Source organism: Asterias amurensis, chromosome 3 (genome assembly GCF_032118995.1).
Source record: "Asterias amurensis chromosome 3, ASM3211899v1".
Taxonomy (NCBI): Eukaryota; Metazoa; Echinodermata; class Asteroidea; order Forcipulatida; family Asteriidae; genus Asterias; species Asterias amurensis.
In genome coordinates this window covers 1,406,309-1,424,874 of record NC_092650.1, presented here as the reverse complement: position 1 = coordinate 1,424,874, position 18,566 = coordinate 1,406,309, and the positions used below count along the sequence as shown (strand labels likewise).

Sequence of the window (18,566 nt, the reverse complement as noted above, 5' to 3'; positions counted from 1 at the left end):
ACAAAAATGAAATATCCACAGAGCCTGTATCTGTACTGTACGTGATGTACTTGCGTCGACAGTGCACAAAACGTCAGATCACCAATGACAGTATGCAACGAATGGCATTGAGAACAATCAGTGATGGTCAGAGCAGATAGTATGATGAGTCAGGTAGTGAGAAATCAAGCATGAACTCGCATCGATTTCCATCCTGAGAATCTCAACACACCTCGAATCGTTCCTTCAATAATGAGCTCCTTCATCTTCCGAGGGAGCTTCACAGGAGAGGAAGACATAAATTCTAATCTTGTCCCATCCGTGTTCGGTAATTCGGATCTGTGAAAATAACGATGGAGCAGACCTTAGTTTTAGGTCAATAAATGTTTAAGTATCACACTCATGCATGTTAAATGTATGTTTACTTAATTGGAGATTGGTTTTGCAGGCAAAGCTTGCTGCTTGAACTTTAAAGAGGCGCGTTGTGTTGATTTATTATTCAAGCTCTAATTTGAATCGATGCTTTTCTGATAAACATCAGGAGAGTATAAGAAGACTTCAGCTCTTTTGTGAATAGCTTTCACATTTGAAATTTGTTTTGTTCTCATTGCTTTTTTACCAAAGGTTTACATAGTGTCAGCCAGAAGGGTTTTTGGGTGTCTTTTGGACGCTGTTTTAAATTTGGACACCTTCTTTTATCTGTCACCTAGTTTTTACATTTCCGACAACTTTACCAAATCCTGGCTTAAATCGTCCATCAGGCATAATATTCATCCAATGATTTTTTTACCCTTGGAAAAATAAGAAAGATTGTGATTAAATTGCCTGAAAAGCCTTCTAAAGCTTACACCATGCGAACATGTTCATCTAGGTCAACCCTTTTACTCCATTAAATTTCCCCCATTTCTCTCGCAAGGACCAAATATCATATATATGATATATGTAGGCATCATCAGAGGTTTATCGCCTAGTTGTGGTCAATAATATAAGCAACTGTGATATATCTGTATATGGCCCAGTTGTACTCAGCACGTCATAACCGTATGACCAGTCAATATAAGCAGCTTGAATATAGTGCCTATAGTTGAACAAGTGTAGATATCCAATCAATATACAGTAAGCAGCAGAGACTAATGCCTTGTCTTTGTCATCCAGTCAGTTTATTGCCTGCATTCCTCCGGTCAATATATTTCCCAGTTGTAGAAATCTAGTCGATGTAAGCATCAGATATGGTCATAGTCCCCCAGTCAATATTACCATCCTGGATGTTACATGTAATGCACAGTTGTAGTAAACCGGTAAATATATTGCCTGGTTGTATACCTCCAGTAAATATATTGCCCAGTTGTACTCATCCAGTCAATATAAGCACCAGGAATAATGCGAGGTCATAGTCCTCCAGTCAATATACAAGTATAAGGAATAGAAAACTCACTAATTGATATTGTAATCAACCCTGTATTTGTCAAGTTAGAAGAATTGTAGGCAGGATTGTGTGAACTGGTCAACATAATAAACGGGGTCCCCGTACACTGGAGTAGTGTGAATGCGAGTGTGTCCCATCATTAAATTACCGTGATCATGGCTTCTCGTTCGGCCTATCTTCAATCTGCCTCCCTGAGGACAGATGAGACCAACCGGCAAGATGAAAACAACAAGGATGCTGAAGATTCCATCAGAGATTGTAAAGTCAAAATAAGATGCATTTGTTTGAGTATGATGGGGGTGGAAGGGTGGGGGGAGGAGGAGGTCAGACTTTGGCGGCAGCAGACATAAGGTTGCTTTTGTGCGCACACATGCTCAGTATTGCGCGTGTAGGTCTGAGTGAGGGCACTACTGGCGAGAACTGTGAAAAAGAATCGTCCAAAAGTCTCAAATTCAGAAGTTAAGAACATGGGACCAACAGCATTGGTTTATCTACATGTGTTCAAATGTTTATGTACTTTTGGTTATCACTCTTTAAAGCCACTTTCGGTAAACAGTATTGTCCAAGGCCCACACTTCGTGTACCACAACTGATATGAAAAAATAACAAACCTGTGAAAATTTAGGCTCAATTGGTCATCGGAGTCGGGAGAAAATAACGGGAAAACCCACCCTTGTATCCGCACGTTTCGTCGTGTCATGACATGTGTTTAAAATAAATCCGTAATTCTCGGTATCTAGAATTCATATTGTTTTAATGTTTTATGGAATAATATTTCAAGAGAAGTCTTTCACCATTACCTTCTGTAAACCCTGTAAGTTATTTGTAAATCTGTGAAGTTTTAATTTTTTTTCTGTTCCGAAAGTGTCCAAACTCGTGGCATTAAAAGCTTACTTGGTAAGGAGTACAGCTGCTCGGCTTTTTGATTGTATAAAGTATTTTGAGAACCATTTCACTGCAAAGTAATGTGGTTACGTGGTTACGTAATGTGGTAATGTGGTCTTGTGGTTTTGGGGCAAAAAAAAAAAATCAATTTTTATTCCCCTAAATTTGAATCTGAGAAACAATACTGTCAGATACTTTTCTCAAAAATTGTGTATATATTTCCAATTATAGATTTTGCTTCCTGAGTGTGTGGACAACACCGCTCCGGTTTTGTAGTGTATGTACTTTGCCTTTTAGATTGAAAAATGCAATATTCATTGTACAATACATGTAAGTGTATTTTTAAAAATGCCTACTATTTTCTCTCTTTTTCAGTGAAATACCTCCGTGAAGTGACGCCCTACTTCCGTCGTAGCACCGTTATCGGAGAGGTGGGATGGGACACGCCTTCACCGTATGTCATCAAGGAGCCAGGAGCAAACCCTCGTGCCACCCGTAACAACTTCACCGAGATGCGCACCATACCGCTTAAACTGTGCTATGTAACATCGAACTTGACCGTTAACGATCCCGAACAACGGACGATCGAGCTGCACTCCCCGGATGGGAGGAGCTCATGTATATTGAGGTGTAAAGACGCAACGAGTGCGAGTGAGTGGTTCAGTGCGTTGCAGGCCAACGTCTCGCTGCTGACGATCCAAGCAATCTCCGAAGCCAACGACATCTTGAGAGCTACGCCAGGGAGTAGAGAGATTAAACACATGGGTTGGCTCTGTGAACAGGTACTGCTAAAAAGAAATACTGAGTTAGGTCTGGAGTTGAATTGTGCCCCAAAAGTTGAGGCCTATGATGCTATTAATTTTTCCTCAGTTTGAGTTGGGCCTGGCACAGAATTGTGCCCACAAATTGTATGTTGCCATTATCTAGCTTGCCCATTTTAAAACAAATTCTCAAATGCTTCTGAATATTTCATTGGAGAGGTTCTTTGCAAAAAATCTTTGCTAAAAAAAAATATATATAAATAAATAAACAATGACCTCCTATATCACTGGGTTTGTCACTAACTTTGTCAGTGACTAACCAGCTGATCCAGTTAGCTTGCCAATTGACTGGTCATCTAGCTTTGAACATTAGTCCATATTTCATATTATGTAGAATGATTTTCAACACTGCACTAGCCAGTTGGCATTGCGAAGTTTTTTACTTTTCCTCAGGTTTTTAGAATTACAATTCGTCTAGTGGTCCATTGTTTGAAAGGGAGAACGCTGTTCACCCCCCCCCCTCTTCCCGATCCTTAAACCTTTTTGAGGAATCATTTTAAAAGGGAAGGTATATCTCACCCCCCTCCCCCACCCACCCCCTCCCCCTCTTTGCCTCCACTCATCTTTAACATTTGCAATCAGACCCATACAGATACCGGTGGCTCAGCGTGGAAACCGGTCTTTGTTGCAATCACGGACAAAGACATCTTGATGTACGACAGCGTCCCGTTTACGAGAGAGGAGTGGGGCAAAGCATTTCTCGTCCATGGGCTTCTTGCAACGAGGTAAAAAGGGAAAGAAAAAATTCTAAATATGTGTATTTTTCTCCATGTCATAAAATAACTTTGTGCATCTTTTTCTTACCTGATGACTACTGATGCAGGGTGCTATCATACAAGCAGATATTGGATTAATGTTGCAGTTTGGGGTAGGGCCGCTCAGCATTCATTTGATCTGTGTATCGCACTGTATAAGAACTAGTTATTTTCAAAATGTTTCTTGATAACAAAATGGATGTGATCTTTGGAAATAATGGCCGCCGCTTAATGGACGATGTCCATCTAAGATTGATGTTATTTAATCTTATTGTGCCCCTGTGTAATTCAAATTTGCTTAAGTTAGTCCTCCTGAAGACGATCAGAGCATCCTGATTGAAATGTTGAGTTGTCAACACCGGTTCTTTTCAGAACCAACACTGCTTGAAAGAGATTTACACATGGTGCTACGGCAAAGCTCACCTAATTAGAAATGTTTCTTGAAAACATCTTGAAAACTAGATGGATCTTTGAAAATGATGACTTCTCTTTAATGGACAATGTCCATCTAAGATTGATGAATGCAGAGGTGCTTCAAGACGCCTTGTCTCGATCCGTCTTTGTCCTCCCTTCCCTTCAATCGTTTCCTCCAACTACCGAGACATTGAGTTAAGATCACGCCATGATGTCTTGGCTGATTGGAATGTTCAATGGTGGAGAGAGATGCAAGCAGACCATTCATTATCTTTATTGGATTGATTACGGAATACCCGTCCACCGGCGATGCGTTCAAGGCAGATGGTTTATGGTCTCAGTTTTAATGAATATTTTCATCGCTGCTGTTGTACCATATCATGTTGAAGAGGTGTCATATCATAGGGATGGACTACGGCATAAAAGCAGTGTTCCCACTTTTTATGCATAAATCAACAAGTGGTTGAACTTGTATGATGATGACAAGAAAGTACAAACAAGCAAAAATTTACTCTTTAAAGGGTGGGTATACTTTGGTAATTTCTCCAAAAGTTAATGAGCATAAAAATTGACTTGGCAAAGAGCAGTGGAGAGCTGTTGATGTTGTAAAACATTGTTTGAAATGGGCCCCTTATGTAGAGTAAATTTCGCTCTTTTGATCTACTTCCAAGGAGACTTTTCCCAGAAACTCCTTGAAATCTCTAACTTCAGGGGTTACCAAATTGTGAAAATACCATCATAGAAGGAATGTAGCTTTAGAGAAAGACTAAGAGGTAAATGTTCTGCTTGTTTATTCAATGGAATCATTGCGCCTATAAGGCCAGTGTCTGTCTTTATCATTGCGGATAAAGATGGGAGACCAGTCTACTTGGGCACCATCTCTGGCTTGGGTCCCATATTAATTTTGGAACAGTGTACATTTTGGATGGTATTTCTAACACAAAGTCCTGGGTGGAAAAATCCAAAAAGAAGAAATGCCATCATTTCAGCATACATGTACCTCATGATATTTGGATCCTAGTTTCAGACATTTTAACTCCCGATAACCGCCCCCTCTCCTCTGATTATGAAGGCTGCTATGCATATCAATTGACAATAGACCAAGTTATTTATACATGTAGTTCATAATACCATCATTTACAAAGGATCTCTACTTCTTGCAAGGTAAAACCTGATCCTTGCGATGTTGTGATACTTTTGAGTCATGGCTGGTCATGTTGCAAACAAGACCGGATTTCAGCCAAATATCTCTCATTGTGCATGACGTCAAGGATGCCTCATCTGTTAAAGGTACTGCAGACGACATGCTAGGATTAATCATATCTCAATTTAGGACGAGCAACTCATCCTAACGTCTATGGTTACATAATTTAACTCGTCCTAAGTCCTAAAATTAATCCTACTCATTTGATAATTAGCAAACAAACTTACTTGGTAACGAGCAACGGAGAGCTGTTGATGCTTAAAAAATTGTGAGAAAGGACTCCCTCTGAAGTTTTGTAGTTTTAGAGAAAGAGGTAATTCCTCACTAACATTTTCAAATCTGAGAAAGACTTAAAGCCTGAAGCTTTTCTCGAGCATCTGAAAGCACAGATATTTGTGCTACAAGGGTGGTTTTTCCACAGAGGTCATGACCTCCGTTGCCCCCAGTCTTAGCATTGGTGCCCCTTCAAAGTTTCTCCTTGACTTTAAGATTTTGCAAGGGAAGTGCTCTTTGCAAAATTAAAATGGTCTTGCTTTTTCGAAGATGAAGTTTCAGGCCTGATATACAGACACAATAAAGATAACCGAGAGAAATATTAATAACTGAGAGATGTTGAAAAATGTACAGCGATAACACTGGATACGAATATTAAATTCTGAAACCAGATATTTTAGATAAGTTCCTCTCTGAAAAGAAAAAAAAATCATCGCGTTAAACGATGCAGAATATGCTCATGTTGAGCAGCTGAGTTGAGTAGGTTTAGTGTTCTGGCTCAAAAAACACTGGCTGGTAAAACACCAGCCGGGGGAACATGAGGAGGAAATAACTGCCATAGAGTGCAGACACTCAGCTGGAATTTCATCTGTGTGGATGCCACCAGGGAAGGGAGACAAGTTGAGGTTAGGTGAAAAGACATTCAAGGAATGAGTAGAGGGCATGAAGGCCTGGAGCTAAGTAAGAATCGGTAATTGACGTTGGTCGGTCTTTGATTCCTGAGTGTGGCTGGAATTGGCAATTGGGGTATTGTCTGAGTAATTAGAATTAAATATGTGAAGTAGGACGGCCTAAACTTAAATGTTCTTTGGGCCGTCAATGCATATGATTTTTTTAACAAAATCTACATATGATGGAGACTTTTTTTGTTTTCCTTTTGTATTTTTTGTTTAAAGAACTTCACCTTACATAACCCCCAGTTGGAATCCAGCAGTCTCCTGACAACGGACAGAGTATACTGTCCGAAACAACAAACCCTTTGGTTTGTCTCAGAACCACAATCACTCAAAAGAGATTTACTACATCTATGTCTGTTAATCTATGTCTGTTAGTTCTTTACTTGTTGTAGAAAACAAAATCATGGTTTATTTTAGATTTGCGTTAACACCATGTGTGTATGTAGGTAGATTATGTTCTTTTGAGAACCCTGGAGTAGATTTGTCGGAATTCGGGAGACTTCTCAGTTCTGAACAGAACTGTCTTGCTTTTTTAACTACTACCTGGGCGCAAGGTAGAAAATCGAGCGGGACTACTACTTTTGCTTTAGTGGATCAAGGGGACATTGTTATTCTAGTCACAACTAAAGTGTGAAATCTGCTTTTGCACTTTAGCAGGGTAGACCTTCTTGAAATGAAGGGGGGGGGGGTACTTGAAATTAAGAATTGAAATTGGAAGGACTTGGCAGAGGGATTGATTTTTGTTATAAGGCATTGCCCCAAGGCTTGTAATAGTGCCACATGTGGATCCCATAACAAATGATTACAGAACTGAGTTGAAATGAGTTGAACAGAACTCTTTTAAAGGGAAGGTCTACGTTTGGTAATCACTAATGGCAATACAAAGATACTTGGTTAGAAGTACAGCAGCTTTTAATAGCATTTTGAGAATCATTTCACTTCAAAGTAATGTGATTATGGAAAAAGATATCAGAATCTGAGAATCGTTACTCACAGATTGTGTATTCCAATTACGGATTATTCTTCCTGCGTGGACATTTATCATTTTCAACTTTCGGCGAAATCTTAAAAACTGATCACTTTTTGACTTTTTGTTACAGGTCAGTTCAATCAACATTAATATAGCTTTAAAACAATCAAACAGTTCCAATAACCAAAAGTCTGTTTTCCCTTTAACAGAAAAGTACTTTGGGTTCATTGTACGGAAGCACATTGGAAGAGAAAAGTACAAGGTTCTCCTTCTTGGGAATTATTGTTAAAGTGTCGCTGGAAATCTGAGCTAGCTTTGAAGAATTCTGTGTTGTAGGAAAAAGAGTAGCCAACAAGGCGAAAAAGCTGACCATTTATTTAATGGTATGTTCTGGCCTAGCGAATAATAACACAAGATTTAAGCTATGGTACTTCTGAGCAGAGTGTGGGTTCGAGTCCTGGTTGTGATACTTGTGTCCCAAAGCAAGACATATTATTGTTGCTGTGTCTTCAGACGGGATGTTAAGCCATAGGTCATGTGGAGTGTGTAATGCATGTAAAAGAACCAAGTGCACTTATCAAAAAGAAATGGGGTTTCACCTGGTGTACCTGATTTGATCGGCTGCATATTGCGCCACAGCACCTTGTAAACCATTACGTGGTGCTATGTGAAGGAATTGGTTTCAAAAAATTGTCCAAAACATAGCTCCGCATACAGTTCGGGAAAGGAACATTGATCGCTTTGATTTGCCCATCGGTTGTGATAAAGCCCTTTATAAAGAACTCGGTGTTATTACTACTCAGGAGACCACTCTTAATCAATAAATTTCACTTACCAGGAGATTGAAAATATGCTAAAACAATTTTATGAAATCCTTGCAAGCTGCTCTTCTGACTTTTTGGTTTTGAGCTGATGATATCAAGTCTTCTAATTCATGTTGAAAGCACTTTGGAAGTTTTCCACTGCTTTGGTAATTTCACTTCTCTTTGAAACATCCTGTTGCAAACATAATCTTCTCTTGGTCAAGATTCCAGTCAAAGTTATCAATCAGTAGGAAGACATTTTTCATTTCAAATACCTCTTTTTGTTTATTGAGAGATGACCCTCGCTAACCCGGTAAGAAAATAAAGAGAAACCACATGTTTATGGTCACAAGAAACACTGTCTGCTTGAAATAGAAACAGTTAGTCCTATCTGTTTATCATTCATCATGAGTCTGACGGCGGATTTATTTTCCCTCCACTGGTCCATGGTTTTGTTTAAAAAGTTGAAGTCATGTAATAATCAAGAAAATTCCTATAAAGCTTGGTTTATACTTATACTGCAAATGCGAATGCAATACAAATTTTGACGTCACATGGCTATTTTCGCTGGGAATGTTTCGCAGTAGTTGAGCACAAGTCAACTGACACGAATTAGTTGCTGCAATTTTGTGTTTTTGTGACGTCAGCATTCTTATCGCATTCACTGGAAGTATGAACCATAGGTCTTTCTCTCTAACTTACTATGAGATTCAGATCTTCTAAATGATGTCTGAAAAATAAAACATTTAAAAAGTGTTTCGTTTTACTCTTTCTTTAAAACTCAGGCATGCAACTTTTCCTTGGATCAGCTGATTTCCTCTTTTTTAAAATGTCAGTTTTACCATTGAAAATTGAGAAATACTATACAAAATCATTGGAATTTTGCAATTTCCTCTTTTTGGGGTGGTGAAGTTGCAGTTGTATGCCTGAAAACTGGGTCCAAATAATAAGTTTTGTTCACTTTTGTCTTTTTCAATATTTTCCAACCTATACCTTTACCTTACTTGTTTCCAACTTAACCCCCAAACTTCTCTTTTTTCCCCCAGGCTTTTATACTCAGGTAGCCCTAAAGGCCTTGGACCACGTCACCAAGTGGAGCTTACATTTGGTACTCGGACAGGTACCCGTAACGGGATCGAAGCACACCTATTCAGAGTGGATACCCGGCGGGATCTCGCTGCATGGACTCGCCATCTGGTCCAGGGTTCCCATAATGCAGCTGTGCTGATGAAAGAGATTGCATGTTGTGAGTACCGTCAGGTTCCTTAATCTAGATATTCTCACGAAACTTTGCTCCCAAGAACATTAGGTTTGGATAAGAGCCAATCTTCATCTTTGCTCATGAGAATTGCTAACACAGTCCACCCCCCCCCCCCCTTAACAACTCCATGCTTGGGATACCATCATGAATGACTTCTCAAGATGTTCTGCTGAACCAATTTCTTTTTCTTTTTTTTTACAATTTCATAGATGTTTATTTCACATCAGGGATACAGAATATTGTATGTTTTTTATCCATACATCGATGTTTCTTAAGCAGTGTATATTCAGTACTTCCCTGATTTCTGTGAAAACAAATTTCCACTGCTTTACCACTCGGGGTGGGTTTCAAACCCACAGCCTTTGCTAATTGTGGGGTGTCGTGGCTGAGTGGATAAGAGCACCGAACTAAAGCTCTGATGCTTCTGTTCAGCAGAGTGTGAGTTCGAATCCCGGTCGTGACACTTGTGTCCCTGAGCAAGACACTTAACTATAATTGCTTCTCTCCACCCAGGGGTAAATGGGTACCTGTGAGGGCAGAGGTGGTTCTTGTGATTGGTTTAGCCGAGTAGCGCATGTATTTGTCGCACAGGCTGTATACTCCCCAGGGAGCTGAGATGGTTTAAAGAATGATTTAAGGCCCGGTGACCAGGGGTAATATTGTCGGAAGCGCTTTGAGACGCCCTCTGGCGTGAAAAGCGCTATATAAAAACGGTCTATTATTATTATTATTAATCCAGAGCAGAAGTCTTGCCACCAGACAAACGAGCTAGCTGATAGATAGAGGCATTCCGAGTTCTATATTTTATTGGAACTTCTTCTATCACCAGGCAAGCTTGGTGCTCTAGTATGGAGAAGGTCGTGGGTTCGAATCCCACCTTACTAATATGCCTGTGGATTTTTTCTCACAGAACTTTGGAATGTATTGAACAGTACTTAATACTCATCACTGTAATATTTTTATTTGTATCAATTTTTGTGATATACCCCAAAAAATTTATTTTTAATCTGAGAAATATTTTCGCTGACCTTTTATTTGTTAAATAAGAGGATACAGAATTTCAGACAGATCTAATTTCTAAGATGTTGCAGATTCTTTGAAGGCTCACTCAGTCAGAGTGTTTCTGAAATGTTGCCGTCTTGAAAAACAATTGAGCTGGATTTTTTACTTCAAGAGGCTTCAGAAAATTGCATCCAAAGCATTTAAACATAAGACTGTTGAAATCGTTTTCTCTGAAAGCCTGCTAGAAGATGTACTAGGATATTTCAGCAGACTGTGTTTAAGAATACGGGTCTGTAAAGTTTTAGTCAACTAGTCACCGAAAAAAGCAATGTTTTTTTAACCTCACTTTAAGTTTATCAGTGGGGTCATAGGGGATCAAGATATTGAATTTGTTGGATGGGAATGCGATTATCTACGACCTCCATCAACATCTGATGGTGATCAAATCTTGATCCAAAGTCTGTCTACACTGAGAGTTATGGATCCTTAGGGATCATCGAGGGATGGTTTCTTACAGTTTGTCGCGTTATTCAACCATGCAACTACATGAAACACATTTTTTGTGATTTATATTTGCCCCAAATTGTGCTTGGACACTTTCGGAACAGAAACAAAATTAAAACTTCACAGATTTACAAATAACTTACAGGGTTTACAGAAGGTAATGGTGAAAGACTTCTCTTGAAATATTATTCCATGAAATGCTTTACCTTTTGAGATAACATTAAAACAATATTAATTCTCGTTATCGTGAATTACGGATTTATTTTAAACACATGTCATGACACGGTGAAACATGCGGATACAAGAGTGGGTTTTCCCATTATTTTCTCCCGACTCCGATGACCGATTGAGCCTAAATTTTCACAGGTTTGTTATTTTATATAGAAGTTGTGATACACGAAGTGTGGGCCTTGGGCAATACTGTTTACCGAAAGTGTCCAATGGCTTTAAAGAAAGAGTATAACACTGGCTTTGGGAAAGCATTGTCTATCCATGTCTTTAACAGAATTTTGTTGTTTAAGCCAACCTGTGTAAATATAATCACAATTGGTTCTGACTTGGTAGTTATTGAAATATAAATTGATATTTAAGTTTCAGTCACAAAGTTCAATGATCATAAAGTTCATACCAGTACCAATCATCCAAGAAATGTTCCTGTTTAAAATTAAGCTTATTTCAAAAACTGCCAAAGTCAAAGAAAATAGCATTTGAAGACCCCCCTCCTCCCTCCCTCATCATTGCTTATTTGAATCTTAGCCACAAATTAGACTGTTTCTCTTTGAGATTTATATTTGCTTCTGTGTTTTCTTTCCAAATCTTTCTGTAGCTTCAACTTGGCAAGGCAAGGAAACAAAGCTCACCCTCCACTATGAGAATGGATTCACGCTCACAAGCAACCCACAGGAGGGCCAGATCAGCAGTAGTACAAAAGAAGTTTACTGGGTCTATCCCTACGAGAAGTTACGTTATTCATCAGACGACGGCAAGAGACTCCTCTGGCTGGACTTTGGGGCAGGAGAAGGAGAATTTGTAAGTAATATGTCTTCAAAGAATCATAAACTCTCAAGATATTACATATAGGTAGAGAGTTGGTGAGAGGATTGGTTTTATGATAAAACCTTGTTGCCTTTACTTCTTCAAATTTTCGTCTTCTCCTGAAGACCGCAGTAGAAACCATACAACCTGAACCTGTATATAGCCAGGGATCAAACCCAAGTTTACGATACAAACTGGGAAGCAAAGGGATCACCAGATATAAGAAGATGTGACATTCTATTTTAAATATCAAGTGATTTTTGGGGTTAAACAAAGAATTGACTAGAGTGGGATTTGAACCAACGACCTCCGGATTGTGCCGGCGCTCTACCAACTGAGCTATCTAGCCCTATGTTGGCGGTGTCCCTTTTTTATCAATATCTTTGTTCGGGGGTGTAAATGAAGTAAAATGACTGGATTAGTTTTTAAATAATTTTGGGATAAACAAAGACAAATTTACTAGATCAGGACTTGAACCTATGACCTCTGGATAAGAAAGCTGGGGCTCTACCAACTGAGCTATCTAGCCCCATCTTGGTGAATCTTTGATCTGGGGTTTTATTTCCATGATCGTTTTCAGTACACTTTGCTTGGGTTTGTTTGATTCAGTATGTGCAGCCAACAAAACACAACACATGGGTCAATCTTATCTTTCATAACTTTAAGGTGTTGAGTTCTGCCATATTATGGTGTGGTTCTGTGCCCATTTTAGTAAGTTTCTTCTTCCTGTTCTAGGGGAAATGGTCTTTAATTTTCTTGTTGTTGACTTTTGCTTTTGTTTTCTTTGTTTCAGGAATTGGACCTACATACCTGCCCCAAACCCATCGTTTTTATCATTCACACTTTCCTCAGTGCCAAGGTCACACGGATGGGACTCTTTGCATGATGGGATATATGCAGTGCATTGTGGGAGATAATCCAGTAGGACAATTGATGCACATAAAGATTATTCCGTGCCCTAGGAATTCAGGCTGCAAAGTATTTTCATCGCCTCAAAAACTTGATAGCGTCCTAAGCTTCGGACTCCTTAGTGACAAATCGTCACTGGAATCGTCGTATGGAGGATACATTTGGTGATGACATCACACTCTTTAGACTTGCTGTTGGCACAAGACGCATACATCAACTCTATATTTATAAATATGGCACGCATCTGCAACTCGGCAACAGAAACTATTTGGAGCAAGGGTGTACTTTGTGTAATTATCGGCAAAAGGTTGGAGCTGGCTCCTGAGTATTTTTAAATTAAAGCAGGATTACCAACCAAATTTCCATTTGTTGAAAATTGCTTTGTTACTGGTATTCAGCTGTTGTTTGCTTATCCTGAAAATCACGTAGAAATTTGGTTGGTACTCCTGTTTTTAATCAAGGCAAAAATTTCATGCTAAGCAAATTTTTGTGCTTAGCAGCTCTATGAAATTGGGCCCTGATACTTGACATCGAGGGAAAGGATTAGGATACCAGACTGCTCCTCGAGGGAGCACCCCACAGCCTTTTCAAAAACTGACCCATTTTTGTAAACATAGCCTGGAGTGTTCAGTATACGGATTGGGATTTGTATCCTGAGGCAAGACAAAGCTAACAACACAAGTAGTCAGGATGCCTTATTCATATGTCTTGGATCCTGACTTAAATGGAGTTGTATAAAGTGACTTGTGAATATTATAAATGTATATAACCAAATCAGTTGTTGAGCAAAACAGACTCACTTTTTCAACCTTTATCTTTTAACACCTATAATAAAGCAACAACTCAGAAAAAAAGTTGACAAACAAAAATAACTCAAATTAAAAAGATGAAGAGAACATTGAATGAACAAAACTAAATTTCATGGAAACTCAGTTCTTATTGTTTAACTCTTGAAACAATGTGGCATGTTTTATGAAAATTAACAAACTATTGACTAACGTTGACAACACTTGATTTATTACTGCAATATTTTGCTGTAAAACTGTCCAGTTTACTTCTAAACAAAAACTTTGATACGTTATATCTCTGTTTGTTATGGATATGTATAAGTTCTCTCTTGTTTAAGTTCTACCTTGTGTGCATGATTTACTAGGTTCTACTTGTAAGATAAACAGTATATCTTAGTTATATCCCAATATATCTTAGTTATATCATCTATGATATGTATCTCAAATATAACTCTTACTATCTATTTTAGAACATAACTGTGACAGCAGAAAACTCAATTTTAACAATTAACTTTATTTAAGTACTGGAAAATGTCACACTTTAAAGTATTGTTTCATGTAAACTTTTGTTTTTTGTTTGTGATTTGTCTTTTTTTTATCGGGACAACAACACTTACAGGACGATTTGGGGGGATTTTTGTCTTCAAGATTGTCTGTAAAAACAAGCTATCAGTGCATCTCATTATGCATAAAATATGCGCATATTTAGACGGTCCTCCAGGGCTGTAATTGGTTGTTGGGAATGATGGTGTCAGAAAGATCTATGCAAATTATGCATCGCTATTATAATGCATGTGTAATTTAAATACTTTTCCTTTGATCCCATCACGTTGCCCTTGATAATTCGACCAATCTTTTTCTTAGTTGGGGGGAATTTATATTTTTTTATTTATAAGCACCCAACGCATTTAGGCATTTCATTTTTGTTTACAGCTCCATATTTCTTTTTATAGAGAAAATTACAGTGAACACTTTTAAAGCTAAAAACAATACATTAGGTTGCCAATACAAACTGCCTGTAAGTTTGCTATTGTTTGTAGTAATTTTAACGTTGATTTTACCATTGGTTTGCAAGTCCACTACCAAAATTGTATTATGTGTACACTATGCAAATGAGGGTATTTCTATTGGTTAAAAGTAAAAACCTAATTTGAATATTTTAGTGGCACCATGAATTGAGTTTTGGCACAATTTTTAAAACGGTTATCAATGACTCTGCTACCTCATTTGGTAACTTTAAATGTTTTCCTAATTTTAAACACATAACAAAGGCACATTTTTTTGGGTGAAAAATTGTACTTACTTTTCATCATGTATCAATAAAGCATTTATAGGTTGGATTCTTAAATTGAGAGAACTTTTTAACAGCATTTGTACAACCTAGAAAATATATTCTGTTTAATGATTTGCTTCAGCTTATAAAGCTTTTACTTTCATGTATTCAAAGTGAATTGTATTCAGAAAAATTCTGAGAAATAGTTGTAACCTTGAAATGTCAGCCTTGTTTTTGTGTTTTACCATAGGCTGACGGGCCCAGTCTGATGACACTTCTGCAAATTAATTACTATAGATTCAGAACCTTCTGCAGTTATAGACATAAAGAGTGTCACTTCTTGACAAGGAAGATGAGCTTTTATTCATTTTTACGTCAATTCATTATTTGCTAAAATACAAACCAACCTTGTCAATGTATTATGCTGTGGGAAACTGTATGATGTAACGAATTGGGTTCAACTTCATAGAGCTCATAAGCAGCAAGTTTGAGCAAATCCAAGCAGGAAACCAGTTAAAGATCGTACACATAATATAGTATTTTGGCTGGTAACCCTATTAAGCAAAATTGGTTTGTGCTTGGCTACTTTTTGTGCTTTTAAAAAGCATCTGTATGGAATTGGGCCCTTCTCTGATGCATTTTTGATAATATAATTTCTATAATTCTTGAAATGCATGCATATTATAACAGGACTCGTGTTTTGAGGATACTTTGCTGACTTGAAGATGTACTGAAATATGTCTTTAATGGTCCGAAATGAAATGATCGATTATAGTTGGAAAGAATTAAATTGAGCCTTGAGTCAGATGACCCTTCTGTGACCTTGATATTATAGCATTATCACTTTGAGGTGTCGTCCAGTTGGAGAGATTGTTTTCCCCTTAAAAGATCAAAACATCCATGTTTTGGGTTTTGTTTTAGACAAGGGGATATAAACAACAAGCTACCAACAGCAGCGTAGAATAAATATTAAATTTGGTTCAAATATATGTTGACACGATTCCATGCCAACCAAAGGTCGATTTTACAAAGAGTTAGGACTAGTCCTTAGCACTAGTAACTCGTCTTAACTCGAGATAAAACTAGTTTTAACTCTTTGTGAAACCATGGTGAAACCCACCCAAGCTTTGTTTATCAGCAAATGGAATGGTCTACAAAGACGGGTTGTAAAATATGTTGGTATCAGATCACTGAGGTGTCACTCTGTAAGTAAAATATAATAAAAAACAGAATTGTTTACTATTTTCTATGATGTTTGTATGTTAGCATCGACCAGCAGTTGAGTTATACAATGTATTCCGTATTTGTTTGTGCTGTTGTTGCACCGATACTTAACTTTGTAGTGTAACTAAACTGGGGGCCAGAAGATAAAATAGTCTGGTACCTTTCTGATATAATGCAAATCAGTATTAATGATCATTATTTGAACACAGGGAATCCTTACAAAGTTGGTCACAACAAGATAAAACTCTATTTAGCTAGTGTCAATACTTTGGTTTACCACAGGTAGCCAAAGAGGGCGCTATTCATGATAGATAGGGATTATTATGCTTTTGCTCGGTTCTTTTACTGTTAATGCAAATGGACCAAAGCAAATTTCTTTCAAATCTTTGCTATTAGGTTTTGTTCTTCGATAGATAGGTCTCACCACAAAATAATTGTTTAAGGTGTTTGTAGTTATCAATCTCCAATTAATATTAACATAAAAAGTTAGTGAAAAGAGAGTGCAGTCTTGAATTCAGTTGGCTTTTGTGCAAACATGCTGTGTGCTTAACTGCAAAGTATTATTATTATTTCTGTATATAACAAAAAACAACAAAAACATAACAAGCATGAATTTAGTTTTATTTATTGATATCGATATAATTAATATTGTTTAACATGTAATTTTACCAGCATTTTTGTCCAATATTTGCAATGTAATTGATTCTTTAAAAAAGTGCAGATATTTTGTGTAAGAAGTGCATAAATGTCTTTTCAGTTATCTTTCAAATACCTTTGGATTGAGTTTGAAATGTGATGTAATCATGAGTTATTAATAGCCACCCAAAAACATTTATTTTAAAATCTTTTAAGGTAAACAAATATATTTAATTGAATACTTTAAAACAAATATTATACAGCAAACAAACTATTATGGTACTGTTTCTTTTGGTGTCGAGCTTCAACTGAACACCTGTTGTTATTTTGTTGTTGTTGTTTTGTTTTTTTCCGATTTGAGGGTTGAACAATGAACAATTTAATAGATCAGGATTTGAACCATTGACCTCTGGTTTAACGTGCCGGTCCCTATTTTGTCAAAATTTTTGGTTCAATGTTTTTTGTTTTTGTAAAAACAGGTTGAATTTTAACAGCAGGGGCTTATAGCTCGTTTTACTCTGAAAGACAAAGAGTTAAAGCACACCTTCAAAAATAAAGTGTAGGCCTAGATACAATTATTTTGAAAGACTTCAGCCACATGTTCCTCATTTTCAAAACAATTCAAAGTACAAAACTAAGTTGGGAATGAAAGTTTTAGTTTTTTGCCGAAACGCCAGCTTGCCAGCATTTTGATCTTTCTCAGGGAAATTTAACTGGCTTGAGCATTTGGGGTTTCTTTTTTTGACAGGTTTTGTGATTAGTTTTTTTCAAAGAAAAAAGGAACGAGAAAAGATTCAGTGCCTGTTGTTACTTGCTTTTTATGTACCAAGTCGGATCACATACAAATGGACTATGATGAAGAAGTGCACAGAATTAAGCTATTAAGACTTAAAAGTTTAATATTTTATTATTCATAAAGATATATAAAACAAAAACCATGGCTTGATAATATAAAACGTTGATGTTTGCAAGTACTGGCAAGTATGTAAAAACAAATTTAATCATTTACAAAAAAACCCAAGTTCTAACAATTTCAAAAACAAGTTCTACTTAATATTAAAATCGTTAATGGCAATTTGCCGTTTGCAGGCATTTTTCTAGAAGAAACCTTGGAATTATCATTGAAATTTCTTGAAGTAAAATGGATCTATATGCGTTCCTTTTGGGCAATGTGTACACCGTCACAAGTCTACTCATTGGCCAAAAGGAATGCATGTGAACAAGTTGAATGTTTGTTGTGGTGCATGCTTTTATGTGACTATCTTCCTACTGTTACTGCTGGCTCCTGACTTTCTGCAGTAGTTGCAAGAGAGTAGTCTGGTACTGAACAGCAGTTCTCGTGACAGTATAGTTGTGGGAGAGCCATTATGCAAAACTGCGACAAACATTTAACGACGTGTCCACAAGCAACAACTTGCAGGTTGCCTCTAAATTGCCTGTCAATTGCCGTATACTTAGATGACAATTGTTCTTAAAAGTGTTATATTGGTGTCGGGAGGGAAACTTTAATGGGCATTTTTTTGTAATAGTTGGAGGGAATCCACTCATTGTTTGATGATATCCCTTGTTTATTTGTATGTACTTAACCGGTGAATTAACAAATTATATACTCATATACTATGTAATCAAAGTCATTTGGTCACTCAAATCATTTTATTTAATTATAACCAGTCATTTGTTTTACCTTGATTTACAGACTTAAATAATAAAATAGACATTGATACAAG

The 18,566-nt window shown here is 37.3% G+C and overlaps 1 protein-coding gene across 1 annotated transcript in view; it reads left to right on the top strand.

Annotated features, from left to right (window-relative positions):
• LOC139935052 (beta-1-syntrophin-like) overlaps positions 1–18,566 on the top strand; it is a 34,582-nt gene extending 16,016 nt beyond the window's left edge. Inside the window, exons 2-6 of the mRNA XM_071929502.1 lie at positions 2,666–3,072; positions 3,694–3,836; positions 9,254–9,453; positions 11,801–12,003; positions 12,803–18,566. Of these exons, the coding sequence (XP_071785603.1) occupies positions 2,666–3,072; positions 3,694–3,836; positions 9,254–9,453; positions 11,801–12,003; positions 12,803–12,895 (1,046 nt within the window). The 3' untranslated portion in view covers positions 12,896–18,566. The remainder of the gene's footprint in view (positions 1–2,665; positions 3,073–3,693; positions 3,837–9,253; positions 9,454–11,800; positions 12,004–12,802) is intronic.